Source organism: Sander lucioperca, chromosome 19, assembly GCF_008315115.2.
Source record: "Sander lucioperca isolate FBNREF2018 chromosome 19, SLUC_FBN_1.2, whole genome shotgun sequence".
NCBI lineage: Eukaryota > Metazoa > Chordata > Actinopteri > Perciformes > Percidae > Sander > Sander lucioperca.
Genome location: NC_050191.1, coordinates 23,731,851 through 23,752,680, shown reverse-complemented (window position 1 = coordinate 23,752,680; position 20,830 = coordinate 23,731,851). Strand labels below are relative to the sequence as shown.

The 20,830-nt window shown below is 40.1% G+C and overlaps 2 protein-coding genes across 6 annotated transcripts; one reads left to right on the top strand and one right to left on the bottom strand.

Moving 5' to 3' along the window:
* The first annotated feature begins 2,457 nt into the window (after positions 1-2,457).
* On the top strand, positions 2,458-10,863 carry napbb (N-ethylmaleimide-sensitive factor attachment protein, beta b). Its single transcript, XM_031288027.2, has 11 exons — positions 2,458-2,688; positions 4,300-4,379; positions 4,622-4,738; positions 5,592-5,638; positions 6,519-6,596; positions 6,718-6,773; positions 8,587-8,671; positions 8,782-8,886; positions 8,971-9,039; positions 9,139-9,189; positions 9,585-10,863. Exons 1-11 carry the CDS (start codon positions 2,588-2,590, stop codon positions 9,684-9,686), a joined length of 891 nt encoding a protein of 296 aa, XP_031143887.1. The 5' UTR covers positions 2,458-2,587; the 3' UTR covers positions 9,687-10,863.
* Positions 10,864-12,125: 1,262 nt separating this feature from the next.
* On the bottom strand, positions 12,126-18,589 carry gzf1 (GDNF-inducible zinc finger protein 1). 5 transcript variants are annotated; one of them, XM_031288026.2, is made up of 8 exons: positions 18,401-18,589; positions 15,792-16,777; positions 15,377-15,560; positions 15,057-15,226; positions 14,182-14,276; positions 13,848-14,015; positions 13,551-13,708; positions 12,126-13,298 (listed from the first exon to the last, which is right to left on the bottom strand). In XM_031288026.2, exons 2-8 carry the CDS (start codon positions 16,760-16,762, stop codon positions 12,513-12,515), a joined length of 2,532 nt encoding a protein of 843 aa, XP_031143886.1. In that variant the 5' UTR covers positions 16,763-16,777; positions 18,401-18,589; the 3' UTR covers positions 12,126-12,512. The 5 variants fall into 5 exon arrangements, with proteins under 5 accessions (XP_031143886.1, XP_035851102.1, XP_035851101.1 ...); XM_035995209.1 differs by lacking the exon at positions 18,401-18,589 and adding an exon at positions 17,416-18,350 and having other exon boundaries at positions 15,792-16,774; XM_035995208.1 differs by lacking the exon at positions 18,401-18,589 and adding an exon at positions 17,416-18,349.
* Between the last annotated feature and the right edge of the window lie 2,241 nt (positions 18,590-20,830).

Sequence of the window (20,830 nt, the reverse complement as noted above, 5' to 3'; positions counted from 1 at the left end):
GACAGAATTATAGAACATTGAATTATTCACAAAACTAAGCTTTAAAGAATAGTTCCACAATTTCCCTGATTATCTAAAAAGAAATTAGGCAAGGCAAGGCAGCTTTATTTGTATAGCACATTTCAGCAACAGGGCAATTCAAAGTGCTTTACATGAAAACAGAATAAAAAATTTAAAACAGATAAAATACAAGAATAAAAGTTACAGTGCAGTATAAGAAATGAAACATTAAAGAGCAATTAAAACAGTTAAATATATAAAAGCAGATAAAATAGGAATTTCTCTTTATATGCTTATATAGATTGTTATACAGTGTCAACAATGCAACTTCAGTCTTTGTTTGTACTTAGTGTTCCATTTTTACCAATATGACAAACATCTCAAGCAGTCCGGTCCATATTTTTCCAACCATCTCACCCACAATGGGCCCAGATGCTCCGCACGGCTTTGAGCTTTCATTACTCATAATAACAGAAGCTAGTATACTTTTTCCTTACAATGTGATCGTCACCACAAGGCTCGGTTCTTTTTTCGGCAAACCTTGTAAAAACCCGGTACAGCCCTGCAGACAAAAACCTTTCAGTAGTCAAGAACTTTTTCTTTTAGTCCGATGCCTGTATGAGCATCCAAACAGGTTTTGCTTCCTGTAATCATTCCTCTTAATGCTGGCCATTTAAAGATCCCTTTCTATTTGCAGACAAAATCCACAGGGCACTAGCTAGGCCTCTTTCTATCGCACAGATATAACACACACGTGACATACAAATATGTATGCAAATACCATAGAGTTTGGAGGCCAAGGACAGACCTGATAGTCCGTTTAGACTGCTGAACACTGGTCAGTCCTGTTAATCCAGTTAACCACCTACAATTGACTAAAATGGTTATACTTGGTAAATGTTAGATTTAAATATCATTATAAAATAAGGTAAAAACGGTGCAGTCTGGAATCTTCAAATCACAATTTGACATTTCATAAACTGACTCATTTACTCACTAAATTAAAGATTATTCCCGACTGACTTATCAATTGTGAGAAATAGTTATTCATTTTAGCCTGACTATTGGAAATGTTAGTGACTGTTAGTGCTTTGAAGCTACAGTATGTCTGTTTACTCTCATACATGAGCCCATCTTACACAAGGCTGTAAGATAAGGTAAGAACAAGTGGCTTTCAATTCTGCTCAAATTTACTGACTCCACATAGCAGCACCCAAGAAATGTTGCTGGCACAACAGGTTCTCGATTAATAATTAACAAGATAACACATGCACACTCAGTAGTAGTAGGCGCCACTCCCAATGATAATATGGGGTTTCTTTTCTTATGATTCTCTTTGGCAGTAGTTATCGGCATGTTAGACTTGTAACATTTGGTTACAGGTTTTTACGACAGCATTCATGCGACACTCTTGAGTCTAGTGTCTGTACACTGCCTGGTTCCTACTGGTTCCGTCTGGTCTGCTAATGTCCTGCAGGGCAGGGAGGTGTGGGCTGTCGGAGCACAGTTGTCTAGTGGCAGTAAACATGTACAGTGTCGATTACAGTTTTTTGCATGGCGTGGCTTGACGTGACATTAAGTAGGCCATTCTCTTTATCAGAAAACTGTAGCCTACTTAAAAACACCTAAAGCATATATCTAACCCTAGCTCTTTTACACTGTTCTATTGTATGGCCAGAACCTTTTAATGTAGCGGGTCGAGTTGGAGTTTACATACTCTGTGTTGGAAGTTTGAAGGAATGGAAAACATTGTGTAAACTGGCATTCATTAGTAACACTAACACTTTTCCTGAAAGTCTACTGATGTCTATTAAAAGCAAAAATACTTAAGGGAAGTCTGGTCTCGAGGATGCTGAGTCAGTTAATGTTTTAGCGCCCTCTGTTGTACAGAAACAACGTACAGCTGATAACGCTGCATCTTTAGGATTGTTCTTCTTTAGGACAGTACTGTATTATTTATTTAAGTGGAGAAGTGGAAAACTACGTGATGTGATACGGTGTAAAATGTGTTAACGTTAATATTTTCGCGAATCGCCATCAAGACAATGATGCACCGGGACTAGAATCAGCTGCACTGCAGTTAGCAGCACTTTGGGTCAGTGTCAGCACCGTGGTCAGCACACATTCTACTGTCGGGTCAACATTTTTGCTATCTGGGAAAAGTAATACAATTGAGTCAACTAAACTCAACATCGACGTATGCAGTTGTGTTGATGACCTTATGTGCAATGCTGGATGGATATTTACAGGAACTGACCAAAAAAAAAAAGAGGAATCCGGAATTTCACTTCTTGTCCAGGCCGTTCTCTTAATACATTCATGGTGCAGACACATTCCTCAATGGGAAAAAGAAAAAATCACGTGAACGCCATCAAATATTGCGTAACACGGTATAGTGAGCTTCATCTTTCACTGGGAATTGTAGTTTCTTTTGCGTTGAAAGCCAACTGTGTTTGTCACGTCAAGCACTCAAAGTCCCGCGATACTAGCTGGCGCACACCTACGCTGAATAAATCCATCAACGGTAATCCTTACTGTACACAGCTGAATTCTCTGCGGGTATTTCTGCCTCAAATAAAGCAAAGAAATGGACAACACTGGGAAAGAGAAGGAAGCGATTCAGCTAATGGCCGAAGCTGACAAAAAATGCAAATCCTCTGGCTCGTTTTTGGGAGGGATGTTTGGAGGGTAAGACAGCACTGCACCAAAGAATAAACAGCTAGCAAGCCTTTACTGTCAGCAGCAAAGTTGGCACGCAGCCGATATTTATGTAGACATACATTCACTTAGTTCTGGATGGATTAATTTGCAAGATATTGTAGAAGTTTCGTTAGATATTAAACCAGTGGTACGACACGTGGCATTCAGTGCAACAATTCCTGTATGTCAGTTAACGTTAGCTGTTAGTATAAACAAGCCAGCAGATCACGAGTCTCTCTTGGACCTAGCTAGCGTTGGCTTGCAAGCTACGCAGCAGACTGTTTTTAGCTAACTACTTAGAAGGTTAAATATCTACTTTGGCATTTATTTGCGACCTTTTCTATAGTTTGACACAGTCTCCGCATTGTGCAAGGAGGAATATGTCAATGTTGTTATATTGTCTGAACAGTGGGCTACATTTCATTAAGACTCCAGGAATGTATTTCTGTAAATTACACCCTGTCTTCAGGATGAAAAGCCGAACACATTTTCTTCTATCATAATCCCTGAGGCAGCGTGGCCGTGAATGTATTGCTTGTAATTTAACACCAGTATTTATCACGGTTCCATTTTAATGTTAAGTTACTTTAATAAGTGCACTTATTAACACCTGCAATAATCCCCAAAACACATTGACCCAAGGTTTCTTAGAGGTTAAAGGCAGGCAGATGCTGTTATAAGATTCATGCTGAATGTTTCAGCAGTGCAATTTAGGCGGTTTGTTTCAGATTTGTATTGACTCTATACCTTGATTATATGGAATTTAAGTACAGGAATGACAATGGGACCAAGTCAGAAATACAGTCCACAAAAATGACAAACCGAGGCAATGCATTCTTCAAGAAGGCACCTAATTTACAAGATTTTACTTATCCGACTGATAACACAATAAACTAAAATAACTTTTCCCTGTTTTTCATTATGCCATTATGTGATTCTCGTTTCCCTAATGGCTGTCATGACAAAGGTTACAGACACTCTGATTCCTGGTGTTATTTAAATCTAATTAATGCATCTCATTTATTTGAATATTTTTCCATGCCATAGAGGCAAGGAAGGCTTTGTTTACATAGGGCCAAAATACAAAAAGCCAGCAGTCATTGTCTTGCGTGACTCTGCCTTTTTTCCAAAGTCTGTCCTAGGTGACCCCCAGATGTTACTAGTTGGCAGTTCTCATGCGTGATAACTCTGCAGGCTTTATACTGGTAATTCTGTGGCTGATGAAGCAGTGATGTAATCCTCTGCCATGATTGAATGGCCAGAGTATTATTACAATTCCAGGGAGCTCCCAGGGGTCCACTTCTTGTCATGAAGGGAGGGAGAGAGATATATAGTGCCTGTGTAGAGGGATTTATATAAGCCAGTCCACGAATTTGAGCATTGCATCTCTCTGAGTAATGCCGCGACTTTGCAGGTCATACAGTACATCACCCTATAGTGCCATACAGTGCAATCTGTATTCGATATAACTTCAATATGTAGGACAGACTGCTGATTATTTTTTCACCAGTTTAATCTTGGAATGCCTAATTATTGTACTTTTCTACTTGTTTTCAATTAGGTACAGTTGTTTTCTTTGTGTTTCTTTTCTCTGTCTAGAGGACCTCAGAAAGTGGAAGAAGCATGTGAGATGTACTGCAGAGCCGCCAACATGTTCAAGATGGCCAAGAACTGGAGCGGTGCGATAAGCTGTTTTCTTGCAAAAAATATCCACATTATCAGTTTCAACACACTTGAGACGCTGTAGGATTATGTGCGGGGGGCATTTGGCACTATAACTGCAAAGCGCAGCACTTGTGAAGGTGCCAGGAGTAAAAAAAAAAAAGAAGGGAATTATGTGCATAAATTAAAGTGTAAGCTAAAGGCAAAGTTTGGAGTATGTGTGTTAAAGTTTCTGTCCTCTTCTTTCCTCTGTCTTCAGGTGCTGGAAGTGCGTTTTGCAAGGCAGCACGTCTCCACATGCAACTGCAGAACAAACATGACTGTGCCACCAGTTTCATTGATGCAGGAAATGCTTACAAGAAGTCTGACCCCAATGGTGAGACTACGTGCTAACTTCTTTTTTCAAACCATATCTTACATTTGAGTGCCTGCATTTTTATTTCCCTTGTTTAGATAAATATTTGTGCTGTTTAAGTATTTAAATGTTGACTCTACAGTAGGCAGTCACTGTCATTTATCACATCCATGACTAAAAGACTTATCACTAAGAGGCCAGGCTTGTTTTCATGACTACTGTTTTAGTAAGGATGATTAGCTAGAGGATTCCCACATCTAGCTGTGTGGAATTTTTTAGTTCTAAAGGTGGGACATGTCCTCAGACAGAAAATAAGTCAAGTCTCCAGGGACGAGTCATTGTGGATTGAGTTTTTATTTTTCTAGATAACCAAAATATTTGTTGCCCCCAGGCTGAATTCTCACAGGTTTGACAGCAAATCAGGGCAGTTTCCTACCGAGTCTCTAGCTGTGAGCCAGTAGTTTATGAGGCAGATCTGACTTATTACAATCTGTCTTAGTTGCTTTGCTGTTAATACTTACAAGCAATAGATAAATTATAATGTGCTAGAGTTATTGCCCTTGGAATGGCATTTACCATTACCACCGTTGATGTATAGGTCTAGGGGATGTCGTATTTGTTTTGTAGGAAAAGAAAAGTGGATGGTCTTGCTTGTAGTTTTGTTTTTTGTCGTATATTTAGCACTGCATGCAACATAAGAAAGTTTGATTGTATCAGACACCTCATTTCACCCTGTTGAAATCAGTCAGCATGCCGACTGATTACAGAATGTGGTGCTGTGCGTGGTCTGTTAGATTTGAACAAAACTAGCATCATTGTATGTACTATGTCATAACTAATTGTTCCCTCCTCTTGCCTTTTATGCTGCCAAAAGAGGCAATCAAGTGTTTAAATGCTGCCATCGATATATACACAGACATGGTAAGATGCATATAGAAAGTGGCCACATCATTTTTAGTTTTCATAGCTGAGAAGTGTTTAGTTGGGACTCCTACTCTCCTTTGACTTACTGTGTCAGTTCTGATATCACATCATCCAGATGACTGAAAATCTTCGTTCACACTGACTACGTTTACATGTACATAATATTCCAGTTTTTGCCCTTATTCCGAAAAGGACGATATTCCTACTAAGCTGTTAACATGGCTAATGAAAGTGAATATTCCACTAATATTCCTGTTTACATGTAGCAGTGCAAAATACGTTTTGTTTTTTTTGGCGGACTTGTTGGACCGTGCGAACACAGCGTCCCTCTTTCATTCCTTCAACCAGCTTCTTGAAAAGGTCGGCGTAGCGATGTGTGCGCAGATCCAAAAACCTGTTGATATCCATGTCTTTCATAATGTTTAAAAGTAGCTGTGTTTCTCTTTATCAGGTCTGCAGCCCTGCAAACTGTTGGCTGGTTGGTTTGTGTACAGCAACCATAGCAACGCACAGAGCTGACCATAAGCCGTAAACGGGCAAGAGGCTGTAAACTGCGGTTAAAACCCCCGATTGAGATGCATATTCGGAATGAGCTGTTTACATGTCCAAAGAATGCCTCTAAAACCTGAATAATGCTGGAATATCCCAAGTCTTAATCGGAAAATGTTATATTCAGAAAAAGGGCTTTTTCGGAATATCCAACTGGAATATGCTGTTTACATGACCTGTATCAAATTCGGAATATTGTCATATTCGGAATAATGGTGGAATATTGGTGTGCATGTAAACATACTCACTGATGCAGCCTTTCCTGCCACTCCGAATTTATTCTGTGGATAGATCCAGTTAGTAATGACTTCTCCTTCTCCTCCTCCAGGGAAGATTCACCATCGCAGCCAAACACCACATCAGTGTCGCAGAGATCTACGAGTCTGAACTGGTGGATATCGAAAAGGTAATGTCACATAATCAGGGGTCACATAGTGGGTTAGTACTAATACTTGTTAATACTACCACTATTAGGGCTTATTTGTTTTGAGGAACACAACAGCATTTGGTGTTTTTCTTTTGTACAGGCTGTTGCACATTATGAACAAGCAGCAGACTACTACAAAGGGGAAGAATCCAACAGGTAATGTAATCTACTGTATATCTTTTTTCAAGCTCTAAATATTTGTTAAAGGCAAAATATGTGTCAAACCATTCTGAATGAAGTATTGTAGTGCTGCAGGGACGTCCCGGCCTACAAATCGTATCCTACAGACTGAAGAAAAAATCTGATTATAGTCACCCTATAATCATTTTCATTTTAATATTTTTTAATGAAAATGAAAATAATTAAACAAAAATGACCATTCCCTCCAATATCGTGAATCATATCGCAATTGCAATATTAGTCAAAATAATCGCAATTAGATATTTTCCTCATATCGTGCAGCCCTAGTAGCTTCTATTTCTATCTCCATATGGCTCCGACAGAATCAGAAATGCTCTCGTTCATAGGAGCCTTTTTTTCCCCATTTTGACTCATAGCAGGCGAAAGCACAGCTGCCACTAATAACATTAACAAGCGGATGCAAGTGAGCGGACATGCACAACACCAGGGCCGGAACTGACACGGAGTGCGTTCATTATCGTTATTAATTACACCCGTTTCTTCCCTGCTATGACGTGTCCAAATATCTGCAGTGAAAAAGGGCCCGTCTGCATTATTTGATAAGTTTGCTGCTATGATAAGCAAGGCTGCAGTTACCAGGGTTTGAATAGAATTCAGATCTTCTCCCCCATGGTGATGTTGTTACGAAAAGTTTGTGTGTACACACATTTGCATTTATTTCAAAAATGCCTGGTGCTTTTAAGACTGCTTCAGCTATGAAACTAGTATGAATGAAGAGCCGTACTGCAAACAGTAGGCCTTTCTCACAGAAGACATGTTCTGTGACATGCCACAGGTGTACAGGTGCTGGTCATATAATTAGAATATCATGAAAAAGTTGATTTATTCCATTCAAAAAGTGAAACTTGTATAATGTATACATTCATTCCACACAGACTGATATATTTCAAGTGTTTATTTCTTTTAATTTTGATGATTATAACTGACAACTAATGAAAACCCCAAATTCAGTATCTCAGAAAATTTGAATATTACTTAAGACCAATACAAAAAAAAGGATTTTTTTTTTAGAAATGTTGGCCAACTGAAAAGTATGAACATGAAAAGTATGAGCATGTACAGCACTCAATACTTAGTTGGGGCTCCTTTTGCCTGAATTACTGCAGCAATGCGGCGTGGCTCTTATACATATACAATAATGGCTCTTTTACATATACAGTGGCTGTTTCAGGGTCCGTGGAATTGTGCATGCCAGCTCGCGATCACATTGTTATGACTCACTGGGAACACTTAAATAGAACAGAGACATTGTTAATGTTATTAGTTACACCTGTGCCTTTCCTACTATGAGCGTCAAAGAAAGGCCTGTGCTCAGAGCTCCGTCCCATCACATTTACTTTCTTGATTCCCCATTTCCTAGTGTCCCATGCTATTGAACTGCACACTACAAACTTTCAAAATAATAGACGAATGATAGGGGTGTGAATCGCACATTTGATCACAATACGATATATCAATTCTTTGGACAACGATGCAATATTTACTGATATCACAAAGTCTGCCATGATATGATTTTGATCCATTTCGGTGGCCTGCGACCGATACGAGGCGATACAAAGGCCATTTAACACAATCCGTTACATTTCTATATATTTACAAAAAGCGACTAAAATATGATTGGACAATTTCATTACTAAGCTCTTGCAGACATTAAAAACAAACTACTCTTTTTAATGAAAGGCTTCAATATAAAGTGGGAATTTCAAAACAATAGTCTGTGTTTTATTAAATGTGTTGGGTACCTTTTTTGTTGTGCAATTTTCCTCAGCTCCGCCAACAAGTGTCTGCTGAAGGTGGGGGCTTACTGTGCTCAGTTGGAGCAGTACCAGAAGGCTATTGAGATCTACGAGCAGGTGTGCACTGCTTGTATTTGTGTGTCATGCTTGCACTTTTGTCAATCAACACTGATTTGTTAAGCTGCTGACATTTCTTATGTTTTTTTGTACAATGTGGACGTATCTAGGTTGGAGCCAACACGATGGACAACCCATTGCTGAAATACAGCGCCAAAGAGTATTTCTTCAAAGCTTCCCTCTGTCATTTCATTGTCGACGAACTCAACGCTAAGGTGAGTTTATACCTGTGTGGTTCAGCTGAAGGATTTTGGACGGGGAGTTGTGGTAGAAGTTTAACACGCCATGTCTCTCCACAGATTGCTGTTGAAAAATATGAGGAGATGTTCCCGGCTTTCTCAGACTCTCGAGAATGCAAACTGTTGAAGGTAACTCAAACTCTGTGGAATCTGATGGCTTACCTTTTCCCCTTTTAAATCTATTCAGTTTCTGAGTAACTTGCTTTTTTTTTTTTTTTGTCTTAACAGAAGCTTCTTGAAGCTCATGAGGAACAGAACAGCGAAGCTTTCACAGATGCAGTAAGTGTTGTATACCCTAAAAACGTCAAGTTTTAAAACAAGGCTTTTGGTGAGCACAGGAATCCCTTTGCTCTCAGCTCTTGTAGTTTGATTGGATCCCTTGAGTGTTCAGAAAAGTTGAAAGCTGGATCTTAGGTATCCATCCAGTCTCTTATTTTTTATATATATATATATATATATATATATATATATGAATGAATGATTTGTGGAAAACGGGCTATTTTGTGAACACGTGTGACAACATCAACAAGCATGACTACAAGGAAAATCCCGCGGATTGCTTGAACAAAAAAAGTTGTGTATTATGAATTTAAGCTTAAGTGAGCAGAACCTTCCAATTGTAATCCAAATTTGGGGGGGGAAAGCTTATCTCCGTGTCCCTCACCCACCTGCAGGTAAAGGACTTTGACTCCATCTCCCGTCTGGACCAGTGGCACACAACCCTCCTGCTGCGCATCAAAAAGACCATCCAGGGCGATGAAGGGGATTTGAAATGAAAGAAGCCCAGGGGTAAAAATGCAGCACGGAGGGACAAATCCATCACGCATGCTTTCTCACACACACAACACACACACACACACACACACACTTTTCACTCACTTCCCTGTGTATAGCATCTGGAGATGAGTGTCTGCTGGTGACTTTGAATATTCCACTGCTCACTGCTATACCGTCAGAGTACTATCTTTGCTTTCCTTACGAGCATATCTGAATCTAGTCGCCCTCACCTCTGTCTAGAGGATTGCTGCATACCTTTTCTGCTGAAATCTGTCCTGGGGGGATTTCAGAGCGGTATATTGTATTGAAACTGATGTTAGTATTGACAACAAGCACTGCATGACATGTTTTGTACAATTATTGTTTCCTAGTCAGATGCAGATAGTTTTCTTTTTTTTTTTTAATTTTTAAATCTAGTTTATTATATTATTTAAACAGATTATTTAAATGTTTCCGTTTATTCTACATAGGATTATCATGGTGTGTATGGATTTCAAGAATGTATCATTATATTACTTTTTTGTATTTGTTGGAGTAGAAGGGAAAGGGTCCAATCAATGCCATGATTGTTCTTAAAACTGAAGTCATTACAGCCACACAAAAGGTGATTTTGTTTCCATTTTGTCACCAATGGGGGAGAGACTCTTCTTGTAGAAGGGCAATGATATGCACCAAGTGTAGACTGTTAAACATTTGTGTTGTTTCCACACATTCATACTTGCATTACTTCAGGATCATTTATTATTACTTTAGGATTTGTTAATGTAATAATACTTTGAATGTTTGATTCTGTAAGCTGTATATTATAGTTTGCCTGTGAAAATGTATTTTTGAATGAAAAGCACTGACGTGGAAACCGTTACTCCTCGTTTCCAGGGCAGTATTCTTGGGGTAATGTGCTACATTAGTTACTCATCTTGTGCTGTGGTTGTGATGTGAACTTAACATTGACGGTTTACTACTGCAGTGCACCTTCCAAAATGGCCAGTCGCTAAGCATGTCATTGTGTATAGATTAGTGTTGTGTTACATTCACTAGTGTGAGCCAGACCAAAGTTTTTACAAAAGGGTCAGTCGCCCCTGCGTATCCAGCTTCTTCCAGATGGAATGACGATGGACCTTGGATATGATCTGTATGCTCGTGCGAATGGACAATAATAAAGATATTATAATCCCAGCTGTGCCGTCCTGCCTTTGACCTTACCTATCAAACAGCAATGTTATAAACTTCCAAGCTTTTATTCTCTTTACCAACATAATGTCACATTTTTGTATTTTGTGTGTGGTTGGTGAAAATGAGGGCTTTATTTTTTTATCATATTGATTGTAATTGTAAACACTTTATAAGTTAAGGGGACATCCCAGTACCGTGCATGTGTCCAGTAGTGCGCATACCTATAAATTAACTATTATTCCTTAGCATATTAACCTTTATTATTACAGGAGTGGAAGTGAGATATAGTAGGCTAGAATTATTTATCACAAGTTTAAGTTCAATATAATATTTTGAGGTAGATTTATGACTACTAAATACAGTGCTGCTATTGTTAAATGTATAGTTTCCTCTATTGATCTATTACAAATGATAACCTAATAGATCTGTAGCTCCACTGCCCTGAGAGACTGTAACCTGATACTTAAACACGACTATTTGATTATCGTAGTTCGTCGCGGTGGTAAATTGAAAAATCAATCTGTAACAGTGTACTATGTAACCTAGTTCTTACATTACTGCTCCATGTCCTTACATAACAGTGATCCAATGTCTCCATTATGTTTAGTGTGCATTTCCTTTTCTCATGCTCACATGCTGCCACTATTGACAGATTGGACTATGATCAGCCTTTCCTCTCAGCAAGTGTCCAAAGTGACAATATTTTTTTCATGGTGATTCAAATGTTGTGATTAGTTACAATACATAAAACAAATTTACATTTGCCATATGAGACACCAAATAATTTAAACAGCCTAATCGTTTTTTGAGTAAAAATTCTAAACTTGAGGTTATTTTTCTTAACGTTAAGGAAAAACTATAACTTTTTGTTATTGGAGGCAGCCTTATAAATCCTCAAGGATTTTTTTGCAGGTATCTGCTGAATATAAGTTTGAAACACAGCTGTGGTTATATGGAAATGGTTCCAAAAAGAAAAGAGCCAGAATTTTGAAGGATTTACGTAACTTCCATTTCCATTTAGACCAACATAAATCCTCAGCACAGTTGCAAAAAGCATGCAGTCATTCAAAGGCGTACGTATGGAAAGCTACTGGAGGATTCACTGGGGTGCTGTTCTGCAGCTGCCAAGGACTTCCAGACATCAAAGTTGTAACTCCAGCAATACATAATGTATGGGGAACAGATGTCTGATATTAATTTGATTAGTAAAATGTACTAAAGCTGATGTGATGTTTGGCTTTATATGTAATGAATTAACAAACACCTCAATTTCATTTGTGTTTAATATGATTTGTGCCACATTTCATGAATTATAAGATATGTACAATATTATTTAATTAATCACACCAATACCTCAACCTTATTTTTGCTTTTATCTCTGATATGCGACTAAAGAACAGCAGATTCTTGTGATTTTTAATGGCATCACATTCCATAAGAGTGTGTGTGACAAACTGAATATCACATCCAAGTCTGTTAATGAGACACTCAACTTTAGATCGTAATAATGATGCAACACAACATAATCGGACCACACATTCACACAGTGCTAATGCCAAAGTAAATACATTAAATAACATGAAAAGTAGGGTTGAAATTGGATTTTAAATTCCCTACAGCCAGATAAGATTCTTTCTATTCACATGCATCTTCTACACAGCATCTTGAGCTGGAGCCCCTTTCGGTTCACCTAAGGGCTTATCTGTTGTCCTCTGCTCTCCATCACTTGGGACAGCAGCTGTTGGTTTTCTTCCATGATCATCCTCACCGACAATCACAGTTTGAATATCAGGCTGCAAAATCTCTGTCTCAGAAGTGGCCTTAGTCTCTGAAACTGGAGCCAAAATGGTCTGTGAGGCGGCAGCTTCCAGGACAGAAGACGTAGAAACATTTGGGACCTCTGAGACTGGCGCCAATGTGCCATCAGAAACAGGAACTGAGAGAGTTGGTGTAGACAGAGAGGTGGGGGAAGCTTCAGAGTACAAGGGGATACTGTGAGCCGTGGACACTGGTATGGAGAAGGGGACAGGGATGGCTGATCCATCTAAGGAAATGATGCTGGCCCCTGTGCTGTCAGTGGTAACGATGGGCTGGATCTGGGTCCCAGAGGGCATCTCGGTGTGAATGACAGTGATCGCGCCGAGGGGGCCGTGGTTGACCACAGCGATGGCCCCATGACCAGTCCATTCAGATGGGAGACTGATGGACTCAGATGGCACCACAAAGGAGTCAGTGAGGGTTTTATCAGGACCGCCAGCAGTACCAGTACCAGTACCAGCAGCAGCAGCACCACCACCACTTTTTCTAGCGGTGTTCTTTTTCTCCCTTGCTCCTGCTTTTTCTGTCTTTCCCTTAGTGGGAGTTCTGGTTTTCTTATCCTCCACATTTCCCTCCAGCACTACCAGGTAGGTCTTCCAGGGAGCATCCGAGTCATGAATCTGAATGTTAAAAGAGCTTGTTAATGTCACAGCAGTCTGATGGGTCAAAGTCCTCTAAACACAATATGGCAGGTTATAAACATGCATTGGTAGTCATCGTACAAAAGCCTAATCCCCTTAACAACGCCCCCTTTTTGACCATGGTGAACTTAATCTTGCCACAGTAAAAGTGTAATCAACACTGTGTACATACAGATGAAATGACCCTATCTGACAGTAACTTGTCACTACAGTAACAAAAGCACTGCTCACCAAAGTGTGCCTGCGAAGGGTGGACTTGTCTGTAAAGGTGCGACTACAAAGACCACACATGTAGGGCTTCTCTCCTGTGTGAATACGCTGGTGCCTCTGGAGGGCATTGAGCTGGGTGAACTGCTTGTCACAGTCTTTACAGCTGTACGGACGCTCACCTAACAATCAACAGAAGAGAGGGAACAAACGTACGCCAGGAAACAGTGTGTAAACCGAGGAGAACAGTTAAGGAAGCTGTAAAAGGAGATCACGCCTCCTACAAATTAACAACAACAAATACATGATGTATACAATTACCCGTGTGTATCTTTAAATGCTGGTGGAGGGAATTCCTCTGAGCGAAGCCTCGACCACACTCTTCGCACTTGTATGGCTTGGACCCAGTGTGGATGTTTGAGTGGTGTCTCAGGTATTCTTTAGATGCAAAGCTTTTCCCACAGGCCTCACACATGAAAGGCTTCTCTCCTAACAGGAGAAGAAAAGAACAATCGTTTCACTTTTGGTATGGTACGTGCAGATAGCCTTATCTTCATTGGCTGAAAGGCCTACTTTATACACTTTCTTTCACAGAGATGGTGTTAAAGATGACAATGCAGAAATCTAAACCATTTTGAAATGATATCCCTCTTACCTGTGTGTGATCGCTTATGATAGGACAACATGTGCTTCTGAGTGAACCGGGCATCACACTCGTCACATGCAAATGGCTTCTCTCCTGTGTGAGTCCTATAAATAGTAAAATAAACAAGTTTAGCCCTCATCTTTTTCTTTTTTCCCTCACGTTGTTAGCATGTACACTACCGCTCAAAAGTTTATAGACAGAATACCAGCTGAGATCAGTTGCATTGTTTTTTCAGGGCAGCAGTTTTCAGATTACATTATGTGCTTACATAATTGCAAAAGGGTTCTCGACTGTTGTAGAAAGAAGTGGCTGATCTTTAATGCAATATCTACATTGCCCATTATCACCAATGTTCCAAAGGCACATTCTGTTTACTAATCTGATATAATTTTAAAAGGCTAACTGAGAAAACATTGGAGAACCCTTTTGCAATTATGTAAGCACATAATGTAATCTGAAAACTGCTGCCCTGGTTAAAAAAACAATGCAACTGATCTCAGCTGGTATTCTGTCTGTAATAGAGTGGAATGGAAATTTGTGACCTCAAACTTTTGACCGGTAGGGTGTAAATGAACATCCACATCTCTCATTATTAGGTCATTATTACTCTCTGGCTTCCAGCTTTTTCTAGCTATTAGTGGTTATGTTCACAATTGATGATTGAACAAACAGAAACATGGGACTGCAATTTCTCTGCCAAAGTCAAAGGTATTTGTCAAAGAGAAGCGAGAATTACTTGCTCAATTTACATTCTTCCTCGCTGACCGGGGATTAAAACCGGTCACCTTTCAGTAGCAATCCTGTCTGCCTGACTTTAGCATCTACAAACCTCCCATTTCCAATTCGTTATCCTTTTGACCAGCCATCGTCGGTGAGCTCCGTACCTGCGGTGCATCTTGAGGGCGGAGTTCTGGGTAAATCTGGCCCCGCAGTCGGTGCACTCAAAAGGCTTTGCACCCGTGTGTGTCCTCTCATGCAACAGCAGGGCAGTTTTGGAGCTGAGTGCCTTTCCACAGTCAGGGCAGACATGTCGCATATTGTTACGTTCATGTACCTGAGAAGCAGCGGGGATGCACGACAGAAATGATCAAATCGGGGGGATAAATGAGACTCTTTAGAGGTTTATTATTATTGCATATTTATATAATATTGCATGTATTTTATCAAGGGAGTAATAATGTATAGGAAGTGTGTGGAAACCCACCTGTCTTTGATGGCGGACAACATCCTTCTTTCGTTTGAAGGTTTTTGCGCAGCAGTCGCAAACAAAAAGCCTCTCATTACTGTGAACGTGCTTTTCATGGATCTTCAGATTGCTGCGGTTAGCAAAGGTTTGCTGGCAGGTCTCACAGCGATAGATCACATCTGCTTTTACTCCATGGTACGTACTGGCCAAGAGAGCAGTAACGGGTTACAGCAAGATCAAAAGACAAAGGGCCTGGTCTTAGGTTTCATGACAAGATGGCAATGCAATGCATTATCTGACACAGCTTAAGTTTCAGAGGTGAATTGGTAGCACAGTACTCTCGTCACTAGAAGAACTGGTGAACAAAATAATTTGCTTTAGGGTATCTGTGGTATCTATCAATATGTTTAATCCAGTAGCACTAATGTCCTACCTGATGTGCTTCAAGTAGCTTCTTTCATAGTGGAAGGTCCGTTGGCACTTGTTACACTGGAACTGGGCCTTGGACGTTCTTTTTAATGTCCCCTTGGACTCACCCTCCTCCTCCAGAGATAACAACAATGAGCCTTCGGGGTCACTGCTTGGCACATCCTCCCCACATTCCCAATCATCCGCATCAGAGACTGGCATTCCCAATGATGACTCGTCCATTTTCTCTGCTTGAGCCTCGGCTTCAGTCCTGTCCTCATTCGCCTCGGTGTCTTCATTTGCAACTTGGTTTTCATTGTTAGGGTTAGCCCCTTTTTTGGTGTTTAAATGCCTCCGAAGGACTTTATGGCCAGCCAACCTCAATTTTAGTGTTCTTCCTAGTCTTTTTCCATCCTTTTCTGCATTCTTTACCTTTAATCTTTTTGAAATTACTTCTTTTTCAGAGCTCTGTGGAGAGCGCGGTCGCTTAAGAAGTAAGCTTTTAGGCTGGTTCTTCCCTTTGGTCCTTTTTTCTTTCTTAGCACCATGCAAGTTATCTACAACTGTTGTTGCAGATGCAGATGTTTTCCTTGTAGGTTTTTGTAGGATTCCAGCACTCATGGCCTCACCACAAACCGCTGACAGATCCTCACAGTCCAAAAGTTGTGCCGCTGCTTGAACATCACCAATCTTGTCTCTAACAACTTCAACTTTACCAGTGTACACAAATTCCAAAAACTTGGAGAAATTATTGGAGTGCATATTGGAGAGTAAGACTTTGTCTTTGGTAGCATCCGGAGACAGAAGGATCTTCTTGAAGTAGCCACTGGATGCTGCGAGCATCAACTGGTGGGCCTGAAACTCCTGTACCTCTCCCTGGTAGTCTACCTGCACTGTAACATCACTCAGCTGCCCCTGCAGCATCAGCTGATGCAGAGAGGCCAGGATGTTTTCGTGGTGGGACTTGGAGGTGAGCTGGACCACTTTGACCCCCATAATGAATTTGTGCTGCTGAGAAAAACAAAAAGGGGAATGTTGACTTGTAATGCTTAAACTAACCTAGTTGTGTTTCATTACATTTGTGAACACACGCATGTAACGTTACATGCTTTATCAGAGGTGGGGTCATGGAGCTACAGTATTTTGAAATAGAACCATTTGTGGCTTTCATGTATCATCATTACTGGGTTTACTTTTTGAGCAGTGAACGTTGCATAAGCCAACGTTTGAAAGAAATCTGCTGCAAAGTCAATTGACAGAAAAGACAGCTTATTAAGCCACATGCTTCGAGTTCGTTAAAATAACTAGCTAACGTTAGCCTCTCTGACATAAGGTGCAGGTGAAAACCCTCAAACCTCAAACATCAGTATCTAGCTAAAGCCTTGGCAACAGACTGACTAGCGTTGTAATATTTGTGTGATGTTGCCTTGATAATGTTCAATGCTAGGGTTAGTTAACGTTACTGCTAACAGTAGCATCACAGACACAATAGTGCACAAGCTAGGTTAGCTAATGTTAACTGTAAACACAAAACAAACTGGTATGCGATAATACAATTTGAATGTACAGCAAACTGAACTGAACACAGTGCATGAGTGAACGTGTGGCCAGCAAACTAACGTTACACAACACGAAGCAAGTTTTCTTACCGTAAGGTCGGTAAAATGGCAGCCCTTCACAAATGTTCTCCACAGTGGAAGGTATTTCCTGTAGAAATCGCTGCCGAAAACGGCACTTGCTTTCTTACTTACCGACATCCGGTGCCGATGTGGCTGATACGAGATCAGTCCTCCATTCATGGTCGTGTTTAAAGTTTGAATTGCCAAGTACAACTGCTGTTCCTGGGTCATTTTAGCAGGTTTGTTGACTATAAGCGAATAGGCGCATTTGTTATAACCTTACTTTAAGGCTTTATACATCCATGATTTACAGGCATTACTGTCAAGCTAGTTTGGTTAGCTAACAATTTATGATTTTTTTGATAGCTTTGCCTTACTTATCTCCAAAGTACTGTCCGTTCCAATATATTCTAACAGCCGTTGAGCAATAATGTGTTGCACTTCTATCGTTGCTGTTATTGCTGCAATCAGGATGAATAACTATGCTTCACCTCCTTTCTATTTTGGCAAGTGTAAGCCACTATCTTGGTAAAATGTTGAACAGGTATATAGCAACCGTAGCATTATTGTTGAATTTTTATAAAGGGATTTACTAAAGTAATGACGTTACCGTAACACTAACAACTGTGTTCATTACCTAGCTAGTGTATTACTGCATCATTCCCGCACTGGGGCGCCCTTGCACAGAGAGACGTGACAACTGCTGGTGTTGAATTAAAAGCAGATTAACCTGCAGAAAATTTCCATTTTCTTCATCCGTTTCCAATTCCACCTAGACTACTCTTCTTCTAGCCGATAGTTTAACTGGGTAGACCTACTCAGTAGGTATTACACTAGCTGCTTAAAAAGTAGGTTTTTAGTGCCCATTGTATATAGCTACAGTCTGTTATAGTTGTATGAGAATAGTTCCAAAACAATACAAAGTAGGTCAACACGCTGAAGGATTTAAGATAATTCATTTACATTTAGACCAGCATAAATCATCTACAGAGTTGCAAAAAGCATGCTGTCATACCAAAGGTGTATGGAAAGCTACTTGAGGATTCACTGGGGTGCTGTTCTGCAGCTGCCAAGGTTTTTTTCTTTTCTTTTTTCTTCCAGAGGAAATCCATATACCTTACATTTGTCTTAATGAATTCTGCAAGCTAGCAATCTGCTCTGTTCCGGTGACTCATGCTGCTCTCTGGACCGAAGCTGTGCAGACTTCAGCTTTGACCTGGAACACTGTGTTCGCCTGGCTTTTATTACATTACACCTCTGCCACACACACACACACGCACGCACGCACGCACACACACACACACACACACACACACACACACACACACACACACACACACACACACAACTTTTCATACAATTGGTCCTTCATGGTTTATCATTATTATTTTAAGGACACACAACATCTGCAGACGTAATGATCTGTAACTGTATGCTCATGGGAATCAAGAGTATTTGCATAGATATTAATATGGTTTAATGTATTACCATGAAAATTAGCCTAGAGTTTAATGGAATACTGAATTACTATGTGCAAATTAATGAGACAATTCGTAAAAATTAATTCTCAGTATATTGCCATTAGTACAACTTTTGACATGACTGAGATTAAAGGAAGGAAAGCATTTTTCACTTTGGGCCCAGTTGTGCAAAAGCTATTTTTCATTTTACTTCTGTTGTCTGGGAAAGTTGTCTGTTCATTGTTTACTAAAATGATAAAATAATAGCTTCATATGAGTATTAGACTATTAGACAGTCATTGAAATTAGGATCCACTGGGTCACATTTTCTTTTTTTCCTGTGCCGCATACTGTAATGTGACATATATTAAAAGTTCAGCAGGGTTAGGTAATGCCGATGGTAAATATGTGGTTTGTGAAATTGTCACAGGATGCTTTGTCAAATAAAGATATGGCAGAGAAACAGACTTGAGGTTTCTACATATCATCACTGGTTGACATATGTAATCAAGGGGATGAACATATGCTGCATCACTGAAATAACAAAAGGTCAAACAGTCATTTCAGAAACATGCCATATTAATCTACTTTCAGTAGTGAGACTGGCTGACTTTTCAAATGACTCCGGGGCATTTCGTCTTATTCGGAAGTGCACATTTCAGCTGTGGAGAGAGTAAGTGTATGTCAAGTCTACTACAGTCAAGGGTTCAGATGTTGCCAGTAAATGGCAAGCTTGATAGCCAGCTGCATTGCCAGGCCGCCCAGTAACAAATGAAATTCCCACAGATACATCATCATGTTGTCAGGGAAGAAGATGAGGTGCAAATGCTCGCTGAAAGGTGATGGGCTCAGCAAACAAAACATTCTGCCGACATTGGGTCGTGTTTTCTCTGCTATGGGTAGACTCCTCCACACAACCGAAAATATCTTTGCTGACGTTCCACAGCGCACAAACAACATGACAAAATGTGCACTGTGTGAGAGAAAAAGTAAAACTCAAAGCCAAGGCCGATTTTAATTAGAGGCTACGGAGCGCACACACACACTGTAAAGAAAACACAGTCAAATTCAGGAGTTTGGTGGTAATGGTTGTGTTCGGGCTCGGTATGTGTGCTAGAGTCGTACACACACTTTAATTTAGATGCAGTGAGGATAGGTCAGTCATTGTCCTTGCAGGACCTCTCTACAGCTTCTTAACTGGGCTGACTCATAATCCCAGCAGATGAACTGAACCAGTGATGGTAAACACTAGAACATTACAGTACATGGAAGTGCAGACAGTGGTGGTCCAAGAATAACCGCAGCATTCTCTTTGTGCTTGCCCATAGAACCACACAGCTGATGCCAGACCAATCAAAACCCAGTCCAATTCAGTATTCTGTGGTGTCTTTCTCTTCCCCTCCAGTCAGTGAACTTGGTTAACAGAAAACATCTTTCATGAATCCATTTTTATTATGCTCTTAGACTTTCAACAGGCATCAATGCTTTTTTAATCAATGACATGTTCCCTTCTTTGACACTAGGATATACTTTATGATTTTATGCAGCTTTGAAGAATGTTTTTTTGTTGTTTTAGTAAATGGACATGACTCTTCACCCATGTTTATGTAAGGTAGAAATTGGGCAGGAGTCAAATATTGTACATATTTGTGTAGTTTTGTCAAGGCCAAGCATGCTTTGCCAGGATACACACAGCAGTGCAGACTCGATTCCGGTAGTCTCTCCTCTCCAACCTAACATCTTTCCCCTTCTCTATTCCCTTTTTTCTCTGGCTGGATGCCACACCACATTCATCCAGTCCAGCATATCACTGGAACCTCTAAAACCTCAATGTAACATCAAGACATGAGACAAGAAACCAATGATTCACAAAAATTGCAGAAGACTCCTAGAGAAAATTACAGTAATTGCAGAAGGACACAGCCTCACGCATGACCAGATCTGATAAGCATGATGATAATCATAAACAGGCAAAAAACAAATTC

Bases quoted from the DNA above. Each gene is read 5' to 3' on its own strand.
- napbb (XM_031288027.2), top strand. From the start codon at position 2,588: ATGGACAACACTGGGAAAGAGAAGGAAGCGATTCAGCTAATGGCCGAA. The intron at 4,380-4,621 runs GTGCGATAAGCT...CTCTGTCTTCAG, and splicing joins GATGGCCAAGAACTGGAGCG to GTGCTGGAAGTGCGTTTTGC. The intron at 9,040-9,138 runs GTAACTCAAACT...TTGTCTTAACAG, and splicing joins GAGAATGCAAACTGTTGAAG to AAGCTTCTTGAAGCTCATGA.
- gzf1 (XM_035995208.1), bottom strand. From the start codon at position 17,616: ATGACCCAGGAACAGCAGTTGTACTTGGCAATTCAAACTTTAAACACG. The intron at 14,277-15,056 runs GTACGGAGCTCA...TACTATTTATAG, and splicing joins GCCCTCAAGATGCACCGCAG to GACTCACACAGGAGAGAAGC. The intron at 13,299-13,550 runs GTGAGCAGTGCT...TTTAACATTCAG, and splicing joins CCCTTCGCAGGCACACTTTG to ATTCATGACTCGGATGCTCC.